The 26666-nt window shown below is 45.1% G+C and overlaps 1 protein-coding gene across 1 annotated transcript in view; it reads right to left on the minus strand.

Annotated features, from left to right (window-relative positions):
* The window catches only part of LOC127010457 (uncharacterized), a 101790-nt gene that overhangs the window by 62939 nt on the left and 12185 nt on the right, over positions 1–26666 (minus strand). Inside the window, exon 2 of the mRNA XM_050884652.1 lies at positions 10536–10671. Coding sequence (XP_050740609.1) covers positions 10536–10665 — 130 coding nt within the window. The 5' untranslated portion in view covers positions 10666–10671. The remainder of the gene's footprint in view (positions 1–10535; positions 10672–26666) is intronic.

Raw genomic sequence — 26666 nt, forward strand, 5'->3', positions numbered from 1 at the left:
ATATAATTTAGAAATTCACTGGGCAGCAAGGCACAGCTATTGAAGGTGACAGACAGACCGACAGAAATACAGACAGACAAACAGGGAGAAACACAGACGAATAGACAGATAGACAGACGGACAGAGAGAGAGAGAGAGAGAGAGAGAGAGAGAGAGAGAGAGAGAGAGAGAGACGAAGCGTGGAACAGAAAAGAAAACGACTCAAACTGTAATTTATTTTGTGGAAGTGAAAGAGAATGACAGCTTCTCTGAAACCCGGAAGAGCAAGAAACAAGTGAATGAAGGCGACGGAGTGAACGAGGAAAGAAGGCGGTCATGGAGAGAAGGGAAGCAGGAGGCGAGATATAGGTGTGAGCTGGGTATTAATGGCACATGTGAGGGAAAAAGTGCTATTACAGGTGATAAAATGAATGAAAGGAAAGCTAGAATAACGGGAAAAAACATTGGAAAAGAAAAGAATCGGATAAGAGAGAAGAATAACCTGTGAAAAATTAACGTGGAAAACAAAAGAGACAATTGGGATAAAAAACGATTAGAAAAGGGATGAATCGACAAGGGAATAACCAACGAGAAAAGAAAATGGAAATCAAAATAGACAACTAAGGAAGGAAAACTAATGGAAAAGGAAAAAAGCGGAGGAAACAGGCGAAAAAAAAAAGAGAAAAGAACATTGAAAACAAATCGGACGGCTCGGTGAATGAAAATGAAAAGTAGATGAATATTGAATAGAGACGGAGAAAAAGGTTAACAGGCGAATAAAAATACCGAGAGGAAATAAATGGGAGAATGAGATAGTAAAAGAAATATCAAAACAGAAGAAGAGAAACAGTCAGAAGAACAGGGAAGATGACAGGTAAAATAAAAGGTGAATGAATAAGAGGACTAAAAATGTGATGGCAAGATTAGGTTAGTGAAAAAATGGTTACAAGATGGCAAGTTGAGAGGAGAAAAATTGAATTGATAACTGAATTTTGATATTCAGAAAGGGAAAGGCAGGATGGGGTAGTGAAACGAATACAACAAGAAAGTTATTAGAGAAAGTCGAAAAAAATATGAGAATAATGAGAAGAGAAAAGGAAAGGAAAGGAAAGTAGAGAAAAGGAGGAAAAAAGGAGAAATAGGAGGAGGAGGAAAAAGAAGAGTTTTGAAAGATGAGAATAAGCAGATGAGATAAAAGAGAGTGGAAATTGAGAGGATACAGGAAGAAAATTAAGAGAAGGAGAAGGCAAGAAGGAGGAGGAGAATTAAAAATGGACGATAGGATTGAGGGAGTGTAAAACATAATTAAAAGATGACAAGCAAGAGAAAATGGTGAATGAATAAGTGAACTAAGGAAAGAAAATGTTGGATGAGGCGAGTGAAGAAAACTATTACAAAAAGACAGGTAAGAGGACAGCTAAATGAATAAGAGAAGAACTAAGATTGATAAAGATGGGATTGGGTAAGTGAAGAAACGATTACAAGAAGATGAATAAAAAGAAATTAATAAATGACAGAAAAACTAGGACACAAATTGAAAGAAGAAAGAAGATGAATAAAAAGAAATTAATAAATGACAGAAAAACTAGGACATAAATTGAAAGAAGACAGGTAAGAGGAAAACTAAATAAATAACAGAAGGACTAAGAAAGATAAAGATGGGATTGGGCAAGTGAAGAAAGGACTACAAGAAGATGAATAAAAATAAATTAATAAATGACAGAAGAACTAGGAAATAAATTGAAAGAAGACAGGTAAGAGGAAAGCTAAATGAATGACAGAAGATAAAGATGGGGTTGGGCAAGTGAAGAAACGATAACAAGAAGATGAGTAAAAAGAAATTAATAAATGGCAGAAGAACTTGGAAGGGTAAAGGTGAGATTTATTAAAAGAAGACAGGTAAGAGGATAGCCAAATAAGTAACAGAAGGACCCAGAAAGATAAAGATGGGATTGGGCAAGTCAAGAAACGATTACAAAAAGACAGGTAAGCAGAAGTGAGTAAATAACACAAGAACTAAGAGACAGGTAAAGGCAGGAATGATCACAAGACAACAGGTGGGAGAAAGGGAAACCAATTGACAATCGCTCACAAAGAAAATTCGGTAGTGTTTGAGATAGGAAACAAACACGAAAATTAATAAGTGTTGCGCGACCTGCAAGAGAGGAGGAGGAGGAGGAGGAGGAAAGGCGTGTAAGAAGCGAGGCGTGTAAGAGGCGTGTGTATGTGCTGAGGCGTGTTGTGTCTCCGCGGAAGGGCCAGCCAGCCTTGCGTTCTTGAAAGGAGGAGCGGGAGGGAGGGAGGGGAACGTGTGTATATGTGTGTGTGTGTGTGTGTGTGTGTAGATGGGATGTTGGAAATGCAGTATATATCATTAATAAGAGAGAGAGAGAGAGAGAGAGAGAGAGAGAGAGAGAGAGAGAGAGAGAGAGAGAGAGAGAGAGAGAGAGAGAGAGAGAGAGAGAGAGACCTCATTATAATTGTTGACACATGATAGTTAAGTTGGTATCACTATGAACTATTAGTGCTACTACTACTACTACTACTACTACTACTACTATGTACTACTACTACTACTACTACTACTACTCTCTCTCTCTCTCCACCACACTACCTCTCCTCTTCACTTTACCGTCTCTCTGGCTCCCTCTCTCTTCTTTCTCTCCTCCTCCTCCTCCTCCTCCTTCTCCTCCTCCTCCTTCTCCTCCTCCTCCTCCTCCTCCTCCTCCTCCTCCTCCTTCTCCTCCTCCTCGTAAGGACCAGCAGGTCCGCTGTTGTTTGTTCTTTCTTTGTGTTCCTCCTTTGTGTTCCTCCTCCTCCTCCTCCTCCTCCTCCTCCTCCTCCTGTTTAAAATGTTTAAAGGATTCAGTGATATTAATGCGGAAGATTACTTTACAATTGATCGATCAAATAGAACAAGAAGAAATAACAATATCAAGATAAGTGGTAAAAGATTCTTGTCGCACGAAGCCAAACACTTCTCCTTCAATTGTGTCGTTAATGTTTGGAATTGTCTACCCTTTGATGTCGTTGATAGTACAACAGTTACGGCCTTTAAGAATAGATTAGACAAGTAACCTGCAACTAAGATATTACTCATTGTCGTAATAACGTTAAGTTCTTTCGAATACTGGTGTCCTTGTCCGTTTTTATCGCCCGGTTAGTGGTAGCAGTAATGGTAGTTCTTTCCTCTTTCCTACATAATTTCCATGCAGTTTTTCCATGCTGCATGGTTCTTTTTCCTTTCCTGCCAGCTTTGGCTGGAGGGATGGGGGGGTGGGGAGGAGCCTTCGCCCTTGCTGTCCTTCGTCTTCCACCTTTGATTAGATAGTTAGTGTAGCTTGTCACAAACAGCCTCGTAGGGACCATCAGGTCTGCTGTTTTTTGTTCTTTCTTTGTGTTTCTTTGTTCCTCCTCCTCCTCCTCCTCTTCCTCCTCCTCCTCCTCCTCCTCTTCCGCCTCCTCCTCCTCCTCCTCCTCCTCCTGCTCCCCATAACACTGCTCTTCCTCATCTACTTAACATCCTCTGACAAGGCCACACACTTCTTCCCTCTCTTTCATCACTTCCTTCTTCCTCTTCCTCCTCCACTGCCTCCTCTATTGTGTTCTTTTTCATTTACACCATTTGTTCATACTCTCTCTCTCTCTCTCTCTCTCTCTCTCTCTCTCTCTCTCTCTCTCTCTCTCTCTCTCTCTCTCTCTCTCTCTCTCTCTCTCTCTCTCTCATTTTTGTCTTTTTTTCTCTTATTTTCCACTCTCTGTCTCTCCCTTTACGTTTGTTGTCTTCTCTTTCAGCCAAATGTCCTTCTCTTCCTCCTTTCCTCTCCTCCTCCTCCTCCTCCTCTTCCTCCTCCTCCTCCTCCACTTCCACTCCTGCCCACACACATCCTCATTCTGTCTCTTAGCCACTCCTGCTTTGCTTTTATCCCTGCTCCTCGTTTGCCTCCTGTGTCCCCCTCCACTCACTGACACCTGCTGCTGCTGCTGGTGATGGTGGTGATGATATTGATGATGGTGATGATGATGATGATGATGATGATGATGATGGTGATGGTGCTCTCCTCGTAGGACATAAAGACTCGCCGCACGTGGCCTGGGAGGAAAGTCTCTGTCCTTCCCTCCCACCGGCTGAATGTTCTTTGTGTCTTTCTTTTTGTGATAAGTGTAAACCCGTCATTGCTTTGCCGGTGGATGTCAGCCTTAACTCAAAACAATGAAGCCATAGGAACACGATCTAATGTATATCCGTTTTTGTTACAGTTTAGAGAAATCATATTATCAGCTTTGAAAGTCGTGTCCCACCTCAAAACCTAAGGCAATATCAACACTAAGTTAACATAAAAAGAAGAGTTGCAGAATAGATGGAGAAACGGAATTATATGGTGATGTCCTTTTAGGTTTTCACTCATTCTCTTGCCACTTGACTGCGGATTTCCTACAAGAAGACATCACCAAACTACAGGAATGTAACAAAAAGTGGCTGCTACAATTCAGTGAAGTAAAATGTATAATCATGCACTTTGGGAGGGGATATCCAGCATACCAATACCACATGGGAAACGCTCCGCTATCCTACACAGAGGCAGAGAAAGACCTGGGAGTAGAAGTTAACAGGCTACCAGTGAAAGACAAATCCGTGCCAATCGCAGCGGACGGGTTTGTTTATCGGTAAAGAAGTGGTTTGTAATTTTTTTATTCTGCTGTGCTGGTAGAGAGGATACTAAGAAACTATGTTAACGTCTTAATATCTCTTTGCTGTGACTTAATTGGTCACATCAGCTTAATACATTTTTGGTAAACTGTAATATTAGGAAGGAGCCTAAGGAACTATAAACACGTCTTAATGCATCTTTGTGTAATGAACTCAATTAGTCACACTCCTTTAACGCTATTTTTGTATCATTGAACACTTAAGAATTCGTAAAAGACTGGACGATAGGGGGAGAGGAGGAGGAGTAGGATGAGGTCGGGGTGAGATGGGGTGGGAGGGCAAGTCTCACTGGTCTCAAGATACGACTGTAGAAAGAAAAATAGTTTGAGGATCCCCACTTTCTTTCTCACATGCGTCTTTAAGCAATAACTAAATAATTATCCTTGGCCGAGTTTTCCCCTCTTCCCCAATTCACCTCACCCCCTCCTTTTCCCAATGCCTCTCTACACTATCTTCGTCCAAGTGGTTAGGTGCGTCAACTTGTCAAGGCAAATTATTTTAAGCCTGAAGGTCACGCAACGCTTACGTAATGACCTTGAGACGCGGATAGAGGGGACAGACGTATGTAGGGACGGATTGCAACACATGCTACCCGCGAGGAAAGTCAAGACGCGACGATGTTCATTAAATCTCGCCTCTGGCAGAGAGAGAGAGAGAGAGAGAGAGAGAGAGAGAGAGAGAGAGAGAGAGAGAGAGAGAGAGAGAGAGAGAGAGAGAGAGAGAGAGAGAGAGAGAGAGAGAGAGAGAGAGAGAGAGAGAGAGAGAGATAGAGAGAGAGAGAGAGAGAGAGAGAGAGAGAGAGAGAGAGAGAGAGAGAGAGAGAGAGAGAGCGTCATAATTAACACTCGTGATCAGAAAGTAACTTCAAGGTATTATCAGAGACGGAGGGAAAAAAATATTCAAACTATTCAGAGTCGCGGGGAAAGATTATAATTATTCACTCAACTTCAGCGTCCATTTCTTTCCCTCGATTGGCAACTTTTGGGGGACCGAAGAGGAGCAAAGAAAAAAAAGACTCGGGAACACACCGGAAACTGTTCAGACTCACGAGAATTAGGAGGAAGACGTTTTTCATGAGTAAATTAGCCCGGAGAAAAACTTAATCGCAACGAAGTTTTGGGGCGACGTGCAGACTGGCCCCATAAGTTACCCTGACCTACCTGACCCTTGACCCGTGACCTACCTGCCCTACCTGACCTCTCTAACATACCTGACCTAACCGCCTTACTTGACCTTTCTAACACTCCTGACTTCTCTAACCTACCTGACCTTTTTTACCTACCTGACCTTTGACCCGTAACCTACCTGCCCTACCTGACCTCTCTAACATACCTGACCTAACCGCCTCACTGGACCTTTCTAACACTCCTGACCTCTCTAACCTACCTGACCTTTCTTGACCTACCTGACCTTTCTAACCCACCTGACCTTTCTAACCTACTTGACTTTTCTGACTTGCCTACCCTACCTGACCTTTCTAACCTAACTGACCTTTCTGATCTACCTAACCTTTCTAACCTTCCTGACCTTCATGACCTTTCTGACCTGCGTGACCTGAACTACCTGATCTCTAGACTCTCTGACCTACCTAACCTTCCTGACCTACATGACCTTTGAGCCATCCACTCCGGCCTGCTTGTGGTAAGAGTGAATCAAGGGCAGAAGTCCGTTATGATGAGGAGAGAACCTTTGTAATGGATTCCTCTTTACGGATTTTTCTTGTCTTTATCATTTGTTTATTGTTCATCATATTATGTTATTATATATTATTGTTTAGTTTATTATAATATTTCTTTATTTCTGTTATATATGGACTCCCTCATGCCTGTTTATTTATCTATTTTATTATATCTTTTCTCTATATTCATTCATCTCTAATTATTTGTTTATTTTTCATTGAATTCTCTCTTGGCTGTTTCCTTATCTTTTTGTTTATTCATTCATTGTTATTATGCATTATTACATCATTCATAATTTGCATAATTAACAAAGCATACGAAAAAGAGCCCGTACACGATCCTTTTGCAATGAATATCTCTCGTCCTTTCATTATTGTTTGCAGCAAAATGACTTACTAAAATAAAATGACCAAAAGGAGTAAAAAGGAGCCACAAAAATAATACGGTAAGGGCATCAGCCATAATATAATTTACTCTAAAAAAAGAAAAGTATTATTTGACACGTTTAAGCTTTGGCCCGTAAAGGTGTAGGTGTGTGCAGGTATAATCAGTGGTGTGTGTGTGTGTGTGTGTGTGTGTGTGTGTGTGTGTGTGTGTGTGTGTGTGCAGGTGTAACATATCCCCTTATTTGTTCATCGTAGGCAGCGAATTATGGCACCGCGGCACTTCATGGCGCGTGCTGCCGACAACCTCCAGTCCAGTCCGTCATTGCATGGCCTCGTGTTTTTTTTCTTTCTTTGTCCTGATATTTTATAATGACGCGCGTTACCTTTGTGTGAGCCGCTGAATTACTACTGAATTTGTTGTACCGAAGTGAAATTACTGCTGCTGCTACTACTACTCTTACTATACTCCTCCTCCTCCTTCTCCTCTTCCTCCTCCTTATACAACTACAACTACTACTACTACTACTGCTGCTATACTCCTCCTTCTCCTCCTAGCTCCTCCTCCTCCTTATACTACTACTACTACTACTGCTACTACTACTGCTGCTATACTCCTCCTCCTCCTTCTCCTCTTCCTCCTCCTTATACAACTACAACTACTACTACTACTACTGCTGCTATACTCCTCCTTCTCCTCCTAGCTCCTCCTCCTCCTTATACTACTACTACTACTACTACTACTACTACTACTGCTGCTATACTCCTCCTCCTCCTTCTCCTCTTCCTCCTCCTTATACAACTACAACTACTACTACTACTACTGCTACTACTACTGCTGCTATACTCCTCCTCCTTCTAGCTCCTCCTCCTCCTTATACTACTACTACTACTACTGCTACTACTACTGCTGCTATACTCCTCCTCCTCCTCCTAGCTCCTCCTCCTCCTTATACTACTACTACTACTACTACTGCTACTACTACTTCTACTACTACTACTATTCTTACTGCTACTACTACTACTAAGACGACGAAGACGACTCCTACTGCCACTACAACAGACTAAATATCTGTTGCCTGACGTACGAGAGAGAGAGAGAGAGAGAGAGAGAGAGAGAGAGAGAGAGAGAGAGAGAGAGAGAGAGAGAGAGAGAGAGAGAGAGAGAGAGAGAGAGAGAGAGAGTTTGTGTGTTTGTGCGCTCACTCCATCACTCGGCAGCATCCAGCCACTGCAGGCAAATGGAGTAATAATTCGTGATTGTGTGAGGCGGACTGTGCGGGGGATGACAGGGGGGAGGGGGGAGGGAGATGGTAGAAGAGAAGGAAGTGATGGCAGTGGTGATGATGATGATGGTGGTGGTGGTGGTGGTGGTGGCGATTAATAATGATGGTGATATGGTAGAATGTTCCTTTTTTATTCTTTTCTTTCATTTGAGGTTTAGTTTTAGTTTTCGTTCTTCTCGTTTTTATTATTTTGTTTTTGTTGTCGTGAATGGCGTGGGCAAAGGTCTGGGGGGGGACTTGAATGAGGGTTTTCCAGTAAAGAACAAAACTGATAAAGTGTCACGTCAGAACAGCGCCATAGTAGGGTTTGATGCCACAAGGGCGCGCCACACTCGTCACCTTCCTCCATTTATTCATTTATTTAAGAACATAAGAATATACGAACATAAGGAGTCTACAAGAGGCGTAGTAGAGGGCATAGCACAAAGAGGAAGTGGGTTAGTGGAGGGGGTACTGGTGGGGGAAGATGAAAGAGAAGGAGTGTGCAGATGTAAGGTGCAGGTTCGTTAACTGTTCTGGCGTAGTTGTTTGTCTGTCACCTTATTTGTATACCGCGGCGTGCTGAGGGAGTGTGTGTTTGATTTGTTTGTGTTTACAGAGGGTATCAGGACACCTCTCCTCCCGAAATTGACCCCTCCTTCGGCCACCTCTTTGAATTCTTTTTAGGACCAGCGAGTAGCGGGCTTTTTTTATTATTGTTTCCTTTTTTGTGTGTCCTTGAGCTGTCTCCTTTGCTGTAAAAAAAAAAGCTCATCTACCTTGTCCTTCTCCTATTACCACATCTTACAACCCTTAAGCCTGTCTCCTCTCCCTATGTGTCTGCCTACCTCTCCCTATCTCGTTATAGAGAATCGAACCCAGAGTCTCCCGCATGTGAGTCGAGTCCGGTAACCACTATACCAGCAAAGAGAAGGGGAGACTTTAGGAGATTCAGAAGCGGTGCCTATCGGACTTTTTCTTGTTTCTTCTTTGTGTTTTGCCCTTGAGCGGTTTTCTTTACCTTAAAAAAGACAAATACATCCAAGAAAAGTTTGTCAGTCTGCCTGTTGTCCTTCGTTTATCTTTCTCCCTTAAATTGTACACCCTTGATCCCTCTTATTTACTACTACTACTACTCACTCACTCACTCACTCACTCACTCCCTTCCACATTCACTCACTCACTCACTCACTCACTCACTCACCCTCCCTCCCTCACTCACTCACTCACTCACTCACACACTCCCTCCCTCCCTCATTCCCTCACTCCCTTACCCACCCTCCCTCCCTCCCTCCCTCACTCACTCACTAACTCACTCACTCACTCACACACTCCCTCCCTCCCTCCTTCCCTCCCTCCCTTACCCACCCTCCCTCCCTCCCTCACTCACTCACTCACTCACTCACCCTCCCTCCCTCCCTCACTCACTCACTAACTCACTCACTCACTCACACACTCCCTCCCTCCCTCCTTCCCTCCCTCCCTCACCCACCCTCCCTCCCTCACTCACTCACTCACTCACTCACTCACCCTCCCTCCCTCCCTCCCTCCCTCCTCCCACTCCACCCACCTCCCTCCCTCCTCCTCACTCACCCACCCTCCCTCCCTCCCTCCTCCCTCCTCACTCACTCACTCACTCACCCTCCCTCCCTCCTCCTCACTCACTCACTCACACACACTCACCGATGAACTAATTCTCCGAGTGACTAGACTGCTTGCCACCTGAATTAACCTTCACATAACACACACGAGGACTGCATGATTATTAGCTGACGGATGAGCGAGCATTTCGACTGACTGACTGGCAGCTGTCCGACTCAGTGACTCATGGACTGAAGGGATGAATCAATGAATGAATGAACATCGTACGAAAGACATCACTGAATAACACACAAAAAACACTTCCTGTTGACTAACTGACTGACACAGAGTAAACAATTTGCTAACTAACCAAATAAACGATTAATTAACTGACTAACAAATTTAGCAACTAAGAAACTACGTAGCTAATTAACTGACCATCTAACTACCTAACTCTTTAACTAACCAACTATTTATTTCACTAGTTGACTTTCCTAATAACTTACTAATTAACTGATCAACTAATTAACTGCCCACCTACCTAGCTAATTAACCATTCAACTAACTATCTAACTGACTAACTTAATAAATGTCTAATTAACTCACTAATTTATTAACTTACTGACCCAACTGAGTAACTGACTAACTAACTGACTAAACAAACCAGCAAATGACTAAAAATTCAACTGACCAATTAAAACCCAACAGTTCAACCAACAGCCCATCTGTTTAAGTAACAACCCAACTGACTAAGTAGCAACCCAACTGACTAACTAGCAGCCCATCTGATTAACTAACAACCCAACTTCCTTCCTAACCTAACTAGCTTAACCTGACTAACTAGCCAACCGACTATCCAACTACCCAATCCAAGGCTCCCTAACCACCTGACTGCCACGATATGACTGCCTCCCCAACAACAGCCAGCAGTACTTACAGAAGATGGTGAGCCGCGCCTTGTTGGCTTCCTTCCTGAAGTTGGGGTGGTCGCCGATCACCTCGCACTGGTAGTCTCCCGAGGTGGCCTTCGTCACGGCCTGCAGCACCACGTCGCGCTCCGTCGACATCCAGCACTGGCGGGGGGACAAGAAGGGACATTTTTATTAACAATTTCGGCGCCCAACCACACGTTAGACAAGGCTAGGACCAGTCTTAACATCTGCTTACATTTCCCCCTCCCCTGCTTACACCACTATTCGGATCCATAATAATAATAACAGTAGTAGTAGTAATAATAATAATAATAATAATAATAATAATAATAATAATAATAATAATAATAATAATAATAATAATAATAATAATAATAATAATAATAATAATAATAATAATAATAATAATAATAATAATAATAATAATAATAATAATAAGAAGAAGAAGAAGAAGAAGAAGAAGAAAGAGACATGGCCAGTATTCTCAGACGCCTTTTAAAAGAGTTGACGTGAGAGGTGAAAGTGTCTAACAATAGTGACCAGGGACGCGTGTTGCTTTCTGGAAGGGGGAAGATGTCATGAAAAAGGGAGGAGAAGGAGAGAAAGAGCTGGAGGGGAAGAGGAGGGAGCATATGGTGAGAAAGGAGGATGGAAACGGATTGAGGGTGGTACCGTTGTCTAGGTGTGGGAAGCGGGTGGTGAAGAGGAACGGCGATGGAGAGAGAAGAGTGGTGTACAGAGGGAAGGTGACAGAGGTGTGTTAAGGGACGGAAGGATAGTGAAAGGGTAATGATGACAGGAGGCTGAAGCGTGTATAGGGGTCAGAGGGAAGGTGACAGAGGTGTGTTAAGGGACGGAAGGATAGTGAAAGGGTAATGGTGACAGGAGGCTGAAGTGTGTATAGGGGTGGTAAAGAGAGGAGATATATAAGAAAAGGTGTTAGCGGTGTGATGTAAGGGAAGTCAATGGATGTAAGAATGATGAGAACATGACGAAGGGATAAAGAGGGGTAGTATAAAAAGGAAAGGCATAAGAAAAAATGTTAGTGTTGTGGTGTAGGAAGGTCAAGGGATGCAAAGATAGTGAGAAGGTGACGAGGATGATGATAGGAGACTGAAGAGGGCGTAGGAATGACAAAGAAGGAAGGGCAAAGTATCAGTAAAGATATGAGAGATGTGATGTAAGGAAACTTGAGAGGATGAAGGGGTGAGATAAAGGTGATGAATGCTAAGAAAGAGTGTGGATAGATTGAAGACAGAATAGGGTTTAGAGGTGGAAATAGACAAAGTTAAAAAAAGTTGCTGATGGAATTATATTAGAAAAGGTGTTAGTGGTGTGACGCAAGGCATTGAGGGTATGATAAGATGCTGAGAAGGTAATTAGAGCTAGGAAAGGAAGGATGTAAGGGAGTAATAGGAGCTTGAAGTCTGAATAGAGTTTAGAGATGGAATGAATAGACAGGGTTAAAAAATAAGGTGTTGGTGAAATGATGTTATCGTTTATTATAATTTAATTTAATTTATTATTCTAACTGTCACGAAACAAGCAAAAGGAAAATAAGTACTAAATGAATTAAACAAACTAGTATCGTTTTTTTTTTTGTATTTATTTATTCACGCGAGTACTTCAAGATGGCCCAAGTGGCGAATAAAAAAAATAAAAAGTGGAGGTGATGGTGGTGACGGTGGTGGGGTGATGGTAGTGCTGGTGGTGATGGTGGTGATGGGGTGGTGGGGTGATGGTGATGGTGCTGTGGTGATGGGGTGATGGTGATGATGGTGATGGAGCTCTCTAACAAAATCAGAGGCGTGGATGGGCGTGGCGAGGGAATGAATGGATGTGTTCAAGGGTGTGTGGGCAGGTGGATGAAGCGAGTGTGTGGATGGGTGGGAGAAGCGAGATGGTGGGTGGGTGAGTGGGTGAAGGGAGTTAGTGTACAGCCAGTCACCTCCACCCACGCCCTCAGCCCAAGAACTTAAGAGGATTTACATGATACACCTCCCCCTCCCCCCCTCTCTCCCTTCCTTCATCTCTCCCTTCCTTCTCCTCCTCTCTCTTTCTCCCTTCCATTGTCTTCTTCCTCCCCTCATGTCCTTTGTTGTTGTTGTTTTATTTTCTCATTCTTGTGGTGGTGATGGTGACGACCTCCTCTTCCTCCTCTTCCTCCTCCTCCTCCTACTACTACTTCTACTACTACTACTACTACTACTACTACTACTACTCTATTCACCCTTCCTACCCTCCCATTCCCTTTCCCGCCCTTCTCTTCCTCCTTCCGCCCTCCCCCTCCTCCCCCCCTTTTCCTCTCATTCACTTTCGCCTCTCTGACAGGGACATAATTAACAGTAGTGTTTTCTTGCCTCCTTCTCTCTCTCTCCTCTCTTTCTCTCTCCCTCTCCTTTCTCTTTCTCCTCCTCGTTCTCCCTCCTTGCCCTCTCATTCCCTCTCCCGTATCCTCTCCTCATCTCCATACTCATTACCTCTGTTGTATTATCTCTGCTTTTCTCTCTTTCTCTGTCTCGCTCTCTGTCTATCCATCTATCTGTGTGTCTGTCTTTCTGTCTCAGTCTGTAAGTATGAAAAAGTAGAAGCAGACAAAAACAAGCAGAGGAAGTAGATAAAACAGAAACGAAGAAGGGAAAGAATATATAAATGAGAAAAAAAGTAGAGGAAAAAGTTGAGAAAGCGAAAGAGGATAGAGAAAGAAAGCAGAGAAAGCAGATAAAACAGAAAAAGTAAGGAAAACGTATATAAGTAAGTAAGATAAAGTAGAGAAAGAGAAAGGAAGTAGAGAGAGCAGAGGAAGAGAAAGGAGGTAGAGAGAGAGAGCAGAGAAAGAACCTATACATAAAACGGAGAAAAAGAAAGTTTGTAAATATTGTTGAATAGGGCAAATAAGCTTCCGTTTATCTAGAGGTGCAACAATATATATTTAGCAAGAGGGGAAAAAAAAGTCACAGGCGGGAATAAAGTAAATGTGTCCCACTGTCTTTAAGTTTAGCCGGAAAAATGTGAAAGACTCGGAGGAACAAAGCAATTAGTGTAAAAGATAAATTACTTAGCCGAGTCTGGATTGGCCGCGAGCGAGGCAAAAAGAACGAGGAGAATCAGGGAGACACCGGGATTAGATCAAGCGAATCGAATGAGCCCAAACTTTATCCCGGAAAAAGCTGTTGATTAAAGAAAGGTAGAACAGAATATAACCGAGGCAGGAAAAAATGGTTACTTGCGATGTTATGTGCTTTTTTTTTACGTGTGTACTGTTATCATCAAAACCACCACCACCACCACCACCAACAACAACAACAACAACGCTACTACCACCACCACCACTACCACAATAACAACAACAACAACAACAATAACAACGCCAAGACCACCACCACCAACAATAACATCGACAACTACCACCACTACTACTGGTACTACCACCACTATCACTATAACTACTGCTCTATTACAACCAGAACCACTACTACTACTACTACTACTACTACTACTACTACTACTACTACTACTACGAAACACTAATCTGACATATTTTTACCATTTTGTTATTAGGTTTCCTGATGTCAAAGTTGAAAATTATCTCACGGCACATGTTGGCTGTCTACAGAGAGAGGCAATATTCTCCCTACCTAGGCTTCATTTAACGAGTTAGTAGCATAGTAAAGGGATTAATACTGACCTCTAATACTCATACTACTCTTTTGTACTTGCCTAGAAGCCCCATGTGAGGTATTTCCTGCCCTTAAGGATGCAAAATAAGTTGCAAAATTGTTTACCCCGTTTTCCTCTTCCTTATCACCGTAGTTTGTCATTTATTGCGAGGGAGAGGAAGGAAGGGGAAGGAAGAGGATATTAAAGGGAAGAGTTAGTAAAGAGAAAGAAGGGGAGGAGGTGGAGGAAGACAGGGAGAGGAAAGACAATGAAGGGGAGACATGAAGTGAGGGAAGGGATAGTTAGAGAGAGAGAGAGAGAGAGAGAGAGAGAGAGAGAGAGAGAGAGAGAGAGAGAGAGAGAGAGAGAGAGAGAGAGAGAGAGAGAGAGAGAGAGAGAGAGAGAGAGAGAGAGAGAGAGAGAGAGAGAGAGAGAGAGAGAGAGAGAGAGAGAGAGAGAGAGAGAGAGAGAGAGAGAGAGAGAGAGAGAGAGAGAGAGAGAGAGAGAGAGAGAGAGAGAGAGAGAGAGAGAGAGAGAGAGAGAGAGAGAGATAGAGAAGCCAACGGACACAACAATTAGAGGAAGAGATGTATTTGGGGGAAAGGAGGAGGAGGAGAGAGGGAGGAGGAGGAGTCGTCTCTAAACTCTTTCCAGTAATTCAATGTCCTTCCTGTAATTAGGGGACCAGAACTGTACTGCATACTCGATGTGAGGCCTTACCATTGAATTTTACAAGGATAATATTACTTCCGACGTCTTGCGCTCGAAGTTCCTCGCTATGAACCCGAGCATAGTGTTGGCTTTGTTATGTGCTTTTTTACAGTGTTTTTCATGTTTCAGGTCACGTAGATGTTGACCTCAAGATCAGATTCCTCCTGCACGACCTGCAGAGGCGTCCCATGCATTTTGTATGAATGGTTACTATTTCTGTGCCCAAAGTTGAATGACATTTGCCACTCTTCAGACCACTGGGTGAGTTGATCAAGGTCCATTTGGATAATTTCCCAGTCGGCAGTCATGAGGGCCCTTCCACCTACTTTGGTGTCGTCAGCAAACTTTGATAGGGTGGATTTCAATCCTATTTCTAGATCGTTGATGCAAATAATGAAGAGAATGGGTCCCAGACCTGACCCTTGCGGTACTCCACTAGTGACTTGAAGCCACTCGGAAGTGTGCCCGTTGAGTGTCACTCGTTGTTTTCTATCGGTGAGCCAATCTCTTATCCAAGCGGTCAGATTGCTTCCTATACCCGCTGACTTTAGTTTCTTAAAGACTCGTTCGTGTAGTACCTTGTCAAAGGATTTCTGAAAATCTAGGTAAATAACATCGGAGGAGGGAGAAAGGACACAAATAATATAGAGGAAGTGAGTAAAGGGGTTAGTGAATAAAGAGTGAGGGAAAGAGAGAGAAGGATATAGAAAAGGAGGAGGGGGAGGGGAAATAGCAAGAGTGAGGAGGAGGGGAAGGATGGAAAAAGGCACCTTCCTCCTCCCTCTTCCCTCTTTTCTCCTACTCACCGCCTGACAGGAGCCAAGCAAAAAGGTCAAAAAGGTCTCCACCGCCATTTAAGCCAATAATTGGGTTGTGCTGTCAGGTGTCAAGTGCGGGGGGGAGGGGGCTACCTTGCCACCTCCTCCTCCTCCTCCTCCTCCTCCTCTCTGCCCCTGAGTGATTGGGAGTAATGGAAGCGACGACAGGAGGAGGGGTGGGGGGTAGGGGGAGGGGGAGGAGGAAAGAGGGATGGGGTCAAAATTTCATGCCTTTTCTTAGTAGAATTATGCATCTCTCTCTATCTCTCTCTCTCTCTCTCTCTCTCTCTCTCTCTCTCTCTCTCTCTCTCTCTCTCTCTCTCTCTCTCTCTCTCTCTCTCTCTCTCTCTCTCTCTCTCTCTCTCTCTCTCTCTCTCTCTCTCTCTCTCTCTCTCTCTCTCTCTCTCTCTCTCTCTCTCTCTCTCTCTCTCTCTCTCTCTCTCTCTCTCTCTCTCTCTCTCTCTCTCTCTCTCTCGTCAGGTAAATGAATAAGGTAATAACTTTTTTTTTTCCTCCTCAGTGTCGGCGCCTCGGAACGGAAGGTGCTGCCCCCCCCCTCCCCCTTTGCCGTGTCCTGAGTGGTGAGTGTTACAAGGGAGGGAGGAGGAGGAGGAGGAGGAGGAGGAAGATGGAGAAAAGAAGGGAGAAGGATCAGGAAAGGAAGACAAGGAGGGAGAAGAGGGTGAGAAAGAGGTATGAGGAGAGAAGGAGGAGGAGGAGAGGAAGAAGAAAGAGGTAGAAGAGGGAGAGAAGGACGGAAGGGAGGGAGAGAAGAAGGAGCAAAAGAGGGACAGAGCAAGAAGGAGGATAGGAAGAGAAGAAGGAGCAGGAGAGGAAGAGAAGGGTCAGGAGAGGAAAGGAGAAAAAGGGAGGTAACAAGAAGATGAGGGAGAGAAGGAGGAAAGCGATGGAGAGAATATGATTGAGAGGAGGAGCGCAGAAAAGGGAGATAAGGAAGGAGAAACTAAAAAGGAGGATGAGAGGGTGAGGAGGAGGGAGGAGGAGATTAGAAAGAGCATGCGAGTGAGAGGGAGAAAGGGAGAGAAGGAGGAGCAGGAAATGGAGGAGAGGAGCAGGAGAAGGAGAGAAAAAGGAGAAGAGGAAGGAGAAGAGCAAGATGGAAGAAAAATGAACGAAAAAATGAGTTTGACGTCAATTATCTATTTTTTTCACTGGTCTTCAATTTTTTTTCACCTCCACCTACGCCTTCTTCTCTTTCTCCTCCTCCTCCTCCTCCTCCTCCTCCTCCTCCTTCTCCTTCTCCTCCTCCTCCTTCTCTTCCTGTCTATCCCTATTCTTATCTTCATCTTTATCCTGTTTTCTCCTTTGTCACATCTTCGTTGACTTACCCATTAACCTGTTACGCAATATCCGGCTCCCTTCCCATGCCTACCAACCATTCCTCCTCCTCCTCCTCCTCCTCCTCCTCCTCCTCCTTGCCCCCTACAAAGCCGAGGGTCACCTGATAACACACTCTGCGGTTGACAAAAGTAATCTGGTCTCGACGGCGCTGCAGCTTTGTGAGGAAGGGGAGAAGGAGGAGGAGGAGGAGGAGGACGGGTGGTTAGCTATACTTTTTGGTGTCCTTTCCTAAAACGACTGAGGGATTTTGGGGCTGGAAAAGTTCTTGGACGCGGGATGAGCGGCGAAGTTTGACGGGGATCACCTCGCCTCAACAGATGTTCGGGGGTAGGGTGGAGGAGGTCTGAGGGGGGACGAAGATGCTCGAGTAAGATGCACCAACACGCTACTGATTATATTTATTTGTCTTTTTTCCGTGATCCTGAGTGGGGGCGGGTGAGGGGTTGGGGTGGGGGTGAGGTTAAGGGTGGGGAGAAGTAGTGGGGGAGAGAGGAGGCAGTTTACCGTTTGATGTTCATGTCTGTTAACTGATTGTAGGAGGAAGAGAAGGGTCAGGAGAGGAAAGGAGAAAAAGGGAGGTAAGAAGAAGATGAGGGAGAGAAGGAGGGAAGCGATGGAGAGAATATGATTGAGAGGAGGAGCGCAGGAAAGGGAGATAAGGAAGGAGAAGTTAAAAAGGAGGATGAGAGGGAGAGGATTGTCTAATCTTATTCTTGTAATCTTTCTTGTAATCTTTATTTTCTATATCTTGGTTTCAGTAAAACATTAAACAAGGTGCCTCTGCAAAGTCATTTAACTAAACTAAAATTCCATGCGATAGAGGGTAAAGTTGTGAGGTGGATAAAATTGCGCTGGGGTTACTAGTGTCGCGTCAAATATGTAGTCTTGGATCATATTTCGAGAAGTGTAACCAACCGAGGCGTAGATTTTACCTTTAACTTGTATCTGGTTCTGGTTAGGCCTCACCTAGATTATGCTGCTCAGTTTTGGTGACCCTGTTTCAGGAATGATATGGAGTCCCTCGAATCAATACAGTGAAGAATTATTAAAATGACTCGAGGACTTCGGAACCTACCGTAGAGAGACTTAACTTATTCTTTGGAAAGACGTAGACTGCGAGGTCATCTAATTGAAGTTTTAAAATGGGTTAAGGGTATCAATAGGGAGGACTTAGATGAAGTACTATATTGACTGCGGATTTCCCACAAGAAGACATCACCAATCTACAGGAATGGAACAAAAAGTGGCTGCTACAATTCAATGAAGAAAAATGTTAAGTCCTGCACCTTGGGAGGGGATATCCAGTACACCAATACCACATGGGAAACACTCCACTATCCACCACAGAGGCAGAAAAAGACATGGGAATATATGTTAGCAGGCTACCAGTAAAATCCAAATCCGTGCCTATCGCAGTGGACGGGTTAAAAACAGATATAGGGACACGGGGTATCGGATGTAAGTTGGATAAATTCAAGTTCTGGGCCCAAAAAGGATGAGTGGAACAAGGTGAGCAGATAGTTATGCAGTTGAAGCAAACACAAATGAAAGCTTTTAAATGGAGGTTAGATATCCCTATGGACGGGGAGATAATTTTTGAATAACCCGGTCTCAGGAGCTGCCGTGTGTCGTCCGTCAGTCTGACTTCTTGTAGTCTAGTTATGTCCTTGCGCATCCTTGTGAATCATTGTGTACTCTGAGGAGGGCGTGAAGGGTAAGGGTGCTGGGCATGAAGGAGAGACAGTGTTAAAGGTGATAGTGAATGGGTGAGATAGGAAGGGAGAGGTTACTAAGAAAGGTGAAAATGGGACAAGGGTTTGGATGGATTAACAAAGAAGGGGTCATCTGTAGTGGCCCATTTTTCGGATTATGATGTCATAGAGGGCCGGGAGGAGCCCTTCGGAAAGCAAGAAACTGTAAGCATTCAAGGTCTGGGTCGCACCTCCTCCCCAGGCCCTGAGGCTACCAGCGTTAAGCATTCGTGGCCTGGGCCGGGCCACCTCCTAAACACTTCGGTTTCCCTATGGAAGCCCTCTCAGTTTTATTGGAATGTTCCCAAAAGTTGATGACCCCCACAGACACACGGTGTTAATTAGGCGTAGCGTGGATTTAATAGGCATGCATACATGGCTATAGGCTTGGTGAGTGCCACCAGCTCTAGACTCGCCCCCGTGCAATGTCAACTCCAAGCTCCCTAAATTCACCCTTCCAAAACCGAGGTGATGTGTCTGGTCACACCCAAAGTAGGGTAACACTCTCTGAGTGCCAACACCAGCAATGGCCAAGCAGACGCCTGACGTGAGCATTCTCGGGGAATACTTCCCCGCCATGGAGCGCGTGCGGGTCATGTACTGCGAGGAGGTCCAGGAGCTGCTGGACTGCGGCCGAGGCCGCCTTGCCGGAAAGCTCTGCTGCGTCCACTGCTCCCAGAAACACTCCTTCGAGCTGGCCCCCGGCCAGGGCGTGCAGCTGTGGATGAAGTCTCGGCCCCCCCACACCCTCTACTTCCCCGGCGAGGCGTGCAGGGAGGCCATGGTGCACGCCGTGCTGCTCTACCGCGGCCTGGACGACAAGTACTGCTTCTTTGACAGCAACTTTGCCATCGTCCCGACCCTCGAGGTGATGGCTGTGGCGAACCGCTCCGGCCTGGCCTCGGTGCACTACCGCACCGAGCAGCCCGGCCTGCAGGGCGTAGCCCTCAACACGTGCCAGTACTACTGCCTGGCCTTCATGAGCTTCATCGTGCAGCACCCACACCTGCCCACCAGATGGCTCATTAGGGAGTTCGCCAAGACCATGCGGCCGCAGGGTGACGAGAAGGCGGTGCGCATCACCCAGGAGATTTTTGACGAGGCGGGCATCATCAGGGACTTTGAGAGCGCCGGGACGCCCGTTCACGCGTACCGGCCCAGCCGCGTCGCGAGGCGGGAGCCCGGCAGGAGGCGGCCCGTGAAGAGGCTGCGTGTGCCAAGCAACTATCTGAAGGGCCTGACGCGGGAACAGGCCAGGACGCTGCTTAACAACAACGTGACGGTGTCTCTGGTACAGGGGAAAGCGGCTGGCTGTCACGGCCTGCCCCCGCTACGTCACCATGGCAGGAAAAGAAACAGCCCCAGTCAAGGCCCGGACAACCTTCATAGGCACACCTGCAAACAAGGGAGCTGCCAAACAGTGTCACCCACCTATGCAACCACGGAGCCTGTCACTTACATAGACGACCCCAAAAACTGCCACACCACCACTACTACGATAGATACAGTCAAGAAAAAGTCAGATAAATTCATGAAGGGATTAGGTTTACAGGAACTGCCTTGTATAAGTCTACCGGCCTCCTGCAGACTCCTTATATTCCTATGTTCTTATCTTCTTCTTATAAATATCTATACCACTATTAATTTATGTATATATATATATATATATATATATATATATATATATATATATATATATATATATATATATATATATATATATATATATATATATATATATATATATATATATATATATATATATATATATATATATATATATATATATATATATATATATATATATATATATATATATATATATATATATATATATATATATATATATATATATATATATATATATATATATATATACTGTACCCTCTCGCGTTTAGCGCTCGCTTCGTTCCGAAGGTATAGTGCTAAACTCGAGGATCGCGAAACTCGAGGTATTGAAAACACTGAAAAAGCGCTTATCTGTTCCGACCCGTGGAGATTTTTTTTTTTTTTCGCATGTGGGCCATGGCGCCGATAGACTACTTATCTCGGCCTGATGGTCGGCTCCGAGAACGTCATGGTGCAGGCAACTGTTTATAATGGAGCCATTATAATTGGCTCATGCTTCCCCCGGAGCTCACATTTTTTCCTCCTTTACTCCCTTGTTATCTCAAAATACGTACCTTGGTGAAAGGAAGAAAACAGGAAGACAGAACGGGTCGTTTTAAGGCCACAGATGAAGCCCTACGATTGTCTGAGCTCTGAAAACACGCTTGTGAATCGCTGGGAGTCCGATGACGTCATCGCCAGCGCCCACCCGGTCAGCGGCCTCGCTTCCTTAAGGCGGTGTCACACTGGCCGTTTTCTTCTAACCGTTGGGGCAACTGGCAACGCCCGTACGCCCATCCGGGAGCAAGTTGTCGGTTGTCCGTAACCTTGTGTCACACTGGGCCTTTTTCTTCCCACTGCGTTTCCGACAGCTTGGGCAACCGGCAAATCCAACTTTTCCGGGTGTGCGTCACACACGGCCAAGGTCGGTTGCCCGTATCCACATCTACAACGTAAACAAAGCACTTGCCCTGTATCGACATGGCGTCCTCTGCTAAAGTAAGGGCTGCCCCGGCTTGTGCTGCCATTACCCAAGTTATGGACTTGTTGCTGCAGTTAAATGGAAGGAAGAAGCTGTTGTGGGTGTGGCGTGTCTGTGGTTCCTCCGTGCCAGTTCTCATTGTCACCACTGCGCGTGAGCGGCCAACCCACCCATCTAGACTCCGACCACATAAACACGTGGATCGAGTAACAACAAAGACACACACACACACACACACACACACACACGAGACTCATCATGAACCATGGCAGATATTTCTCACAAACAAAAATGGCATCGCCATTTCCTAGAGTGTGTTAGAACTTATTTGGTGAGTGGTTCATACAAACCAAATATACCCAATGGCAAGAAGAAAGCAGTGTTAAAGATGACTGCTCTCTTCTTGCCAAGAGCCAGGTTTGGTTCATGTGAGCCACTCACCAAATACGTTCTAACATATTCAAGAAATGGTGAAGTCGCTTCTGTTTGTCAGAAACATCTCCAATGGTTCCTAATGAGTCTGGTGTGTGTGTGTGTGTGTGTGTGTGTGTGTGTGTGTTGTTATTTGATCCATGTGTTTATGTGGTTGAGTCAAGATGGGTGGGTTGGCCGCGCACGCGCAGTGGTGACAATGAGAACTGGCATGGAGGAACATAAACATAAGAACATGAGAACACAGGGAGACTGCAAGAGGCCGAGTGGCCTACACAGGGCAGCTCCAAAATCCCCCCCACTACTCACGATGGGTGAGGTGTAGTTTCAGGGGTTACAGGTAGAGGCCTGATCCTCGTTTACCTTCGGTACGGGCGTACGCTCCAATACCCTATCACCTTACTGCACCCACACCTCACTACCACCTGTTATCCTCGTCTATGTAGCTATCCAGTCTACTCTTAAAACAAGCTATCGTCCCTGCAGTATGTGATTGCTTAGTCTATTCCATTTCCACAGGCATGCCACACCTACAAATGTTTCTTCCTTCCATTTAACTGCAGCAACAAGTCCATAACTTGGGTAATGGCAGCACAAGCCGCAACAGCCCTTACTTTAGCAGACGACGCCATGTCGATCAGGGCAAGTGCTTTGTTTACATTATGGATGTGGATACGGGCAACCGACCTTGGCCGTGTGTGACGCACACCCGGAAACGTTGGATTTGCCGGTTGCCCAAGCTGTCGCAAACGCAGTGGGAAGAAAAAGGCCCAGTGTGACACAAGGTTACGGACAACCGACAACTTGCTCCCGGATGGGCGTACGGGCGTTGCCAGTTGCCACAACGGTTAGAGCAAAACGACGAGTGTGACACCTCCTTAAGGAAGCGAGGCCGCTGACCGGGTAGAGGAGGCAGTTTACCGTTTGTTGTTCATGTCTGTTACCTGCTTGTCATATCTTATTCTTGTAATCTTTGTGTCTCTCCCTTAGTGTTTATGTTATGATTTTGGTCATTATATCGAGATCTTATTTTTTATGTCTTGGTTTCAGTAAGACATTAAACAAGGTGCCTCAACAGTCATTTAACTAAACTAAAATTCCATGCGATAGAGGGTAAAGTTGTGAGGTGGATAAAATTGCGCTGGGGTTACGGATCAGTTCAGATGACAACACCGGTATTACTGGAGGAACTAAATGTTATGAGTGGGCCGACATAGGAAAGATGCAGTTCAACATTACCAAATGCAACGCCCCAGGTGGGCGAAAAAATAACCTCCAAAGAATTCTCCATCAGATAGCACAGTATTTTATTATCACGCCAATTGTAAAAGGGATTTGGGTGAGTGTATGACCTCTGACTCTCGACCCAGAAATCAATGTAATCCCGCCAAACACTGAGCAAATATGTAGTCTTGGATCATATTTCGAGAAGTGTAACCAACCGAGGCGTAGATTTTACCTTTAACTTGTATCTGGTTCTGGTTAGGCCTCACCTAGATTATGCTGCTCAGTTTTGGTGACCCTGTTTCAGGAATGATATGGAGTCCCTCGAATCAATACAGTGAAGAATTATTAAAATGACTCGAGGACTTCGGAACTTACCGTAGAGAGACTTAACTTATTCTTTGGAAAGACGTAGACTGAGAGGTCATCTAATTGAAGTTTTAAAATGGGTTAAGGGTATCAATAGGGAGGACTTAGATGAAGTACTATATTGACTGCGGATTTCCCACAAGAAGACATCACCAGTCTACAGGAATGGAACAAAAAGTGGCTGCTACAATTCAATGAAGAAAAATGTTAAGTCCTGCACCTTGGGAGGGGATATCCAGTACACCAATACCACATGGGAAACACTCCACTGTCCACCACAGAGGCAGAAAAAGACATGGGAATATATGTTAGCAGGCTACCAGTAAAAACCAAATCCGTGCCAGTCGCAGTGGACGGGTTAAAAACAGATATAGGAACACGGGGTATTGGATGTAAGTTGGATAAATTCAAGTTCTGGGCCCAAAAAGGATGAGTGGAACAAGGTGAGCAGATAATTATGCAGTTGAAGCAAACACAAATGAAAGCTTTTAAATGGAGGTTAGATATCCCTATGGACGGGGAGATAATTTGTTGAATAACCCAGTCTCAGGAGCTGCCGTGTGTCGTCCGTCAGTCTGACTTCTTGTAGTCTAGTTATGTCCTTGCGCATCCTTGTGAATCATTGTGTACTCTGAGGAGGGCGTGAAGGGTAAGGGTGCTGGGCATGAAGGAGAGACAGTGTTAAAGGTGATAGTGAATGGGTGAGATAGGAAGGGAGAGGTTACTAAGAAAGGTGAAAATGGGACAAGGGTTTGGATGGATTAACAAAGAAGGGGTCATCTGTAGTGGCCCATTTTTCGGATTATGATGTCATAGAGGGCCGGGAGGAGCCCTTCGGAAAGCAAGAAACTGTAAGCATTCAAGGTCTGGGTCGCACCTCCTCCCCAGGCCCTGAGGCTACCAGCGTTAAGCATTCGTGGCCTGGGCCGGGCCACCTCCTAAACACTTCGGTTTCCCTATGGAAGCCCTCTCAGTTTTATTGGAATGTTCCCAAAAGTTGATGACCCCCCCAGACACACGGTGTTAATTAGGCGTAGCGTGGATTTAATAGGCATGCATACATGGCTATAGGCTTGGTGAGTGCCACCAGCTCTAGACTCGCCCCCGTGCAATGTCAACTCCAAGCTCCCTAAATTCACCCTTCCAAAACCGAGGTGATGTGTCTGGTCACACCCAAAGTAGGGTAACACTCTCTGAGTGCCAACACCAGCAATGGCCAAGCAGACGCCTGACGTGAGCATTCTCGGGGAATACTTCCCCGCCATGGAGCGCGTGCGGGTCATGTACTGCGAGGAGGTCCAGGAGCTGCTGGACTGCGGCCGAGGCCGCCTTGCCGGAAAGCTCCGCTACGTCCACTGCTCCCAGAAACACTCCTTCGAGCTGGCCCCCGGCCAGGGCGTGCAGCTGTGGATGAAGTCTGGGCCCCCCCACACCCTCTACTTCCCCGGCGAGGCGTGCGACGACGCCATGGTGCACGCTGTGCTGCTCTACCGTGGCCTGGACGGCGAGTACTGCTTCTTTGACAGCAACTTTGCCATCGTCCCGACCCTCGAGGTGATGGCTGTGGCGAACCGCTCCGGCCTGGCCTCCGTGCACTACCGCACCGAGCAGCCCGGCCTGCAGGGCGTAGCCCTCAACACGTGCCAGTACTACTGCCTGGCCTTCATGAGCTTCATCGTGCAGCACCCACACCTGCCCACCAGATGGCTCATTAGGGAGTTCGCCAAGACCATGCGGCCGCAGGGTGACGAGAAGGCGGTGCGCATCACCCAGGAGATTTTTGACGAGGCGGGCATCATCAGGGACTTTGAGAGCGCCGGGACGCCCGTTCACGCGTACCGGCCCAGCCGCGTCGCGAGGCGGGAGCGCGGCAGAAGGCGGCCCGTGAAGAGGCTGGATGTGCCAAGCAACTATCTGAACGGCCTGACGCGGGAACAGGCCAGGACGCTGCTTAACAACAACGTGACGGTGTCTCTGGTACAGGGGAAAGCGGCTGGCTGTCACGGCCTGTCCCCGCTACGTCACCATGGCAGGAAAAGAAACAGCCCCAATCAAGACCCGGACAACCTTCATAGGCACACCTGCAAACAAGGGAGCTGCCAAACAGTGTCACCCACCTATGCAGCCACGGAGCCTGCCACTTACATAGACGACCCCAAAAACTGCCACACCACCACTAGTACGATAGATACAGCCAAGAAAAGGTCAGATAAATTCATGACGGAGTTAGGTTTACAGGAGCTGCCTTGTATAGGTCTACCGGCCTCCTGCAGACTCCTTATATTCCTATGTTCTTATGTTCTTCTTCTTATAAATATCTATATGATTAATTTATATATATATATATATATATATATATATATATATATATATATATATATATATATATATATATATATATATATATATATATATATATATATATATATATATATATATATATATATATATATATATATATATATATATATATATATATATATATATATATATATATATATATATATATATATATATATATATATATATATATATAGATAGATATATATATATATATATATATATATATATATATATATATATATATTTATATATGTATATATATATATATATATATATATATATATACATATATATAAAGGGAGCATATGCAATAGCTGCTCGTGGCCTCAAAGCTCATCTCCGACGCATTAGCCCTTGAGCTTGAGGGTCAGAACCCATTACCCCTGGCACTGAGCTGGGGAGACATCCGGGTCACCACAGATAATCTTTACATCGGATGTCAGTCTCTATAACAGGGTCTTGGTCTTCATCTTAATCTTTATATCGGATATTAATCTTTATATCGAAATCTTGGTCCGTATATAGCGATCGCAGTCTTTGTATTGGGATCTCAGTCTATATATCGGAATCTTGTTCTTTATATCGGAATCATAGTCTTTATATCGGGATTATACCAGTCTTCTTATCGGGATCTCAGACTTTGTATCAGGATAATTAGACTTAATATGGGGAGCATACCAAGGCCTACGAGGGGGGAGGCCTAGGAGATGGAGGGGGCTGAGCCGAGCCACTCATCAAGGTGAGGGTGAGGTCAGCGAAGGCCTTGGGTCAGCCCGCACTCCTCAGTATCTTCCCAGGTCAGGTCGTGGTCACTGAGCGCTACTCTCCAGCCATCCCTTCCCGCAAAACAGTGTCCCTTAGTGGTTTATTTTTGCT

The sequence above is a fragment of the Eriocheir sinensis genome, chromosome 43 (genome assembly GCF_024679095.1).
Source record: "Eriocheir sinensis breed Jianghai 21 chromosome 43, ASM2467909v1, whole genome shotgun sequence".
Classification (NCBI taxonomy): domain Eukaryota; kingdom Metazoa; phylum Arthropoda; class Malacostraca; order Decapoda; family Varunidae; genus Eriocheir; species Eriocheir sinensis.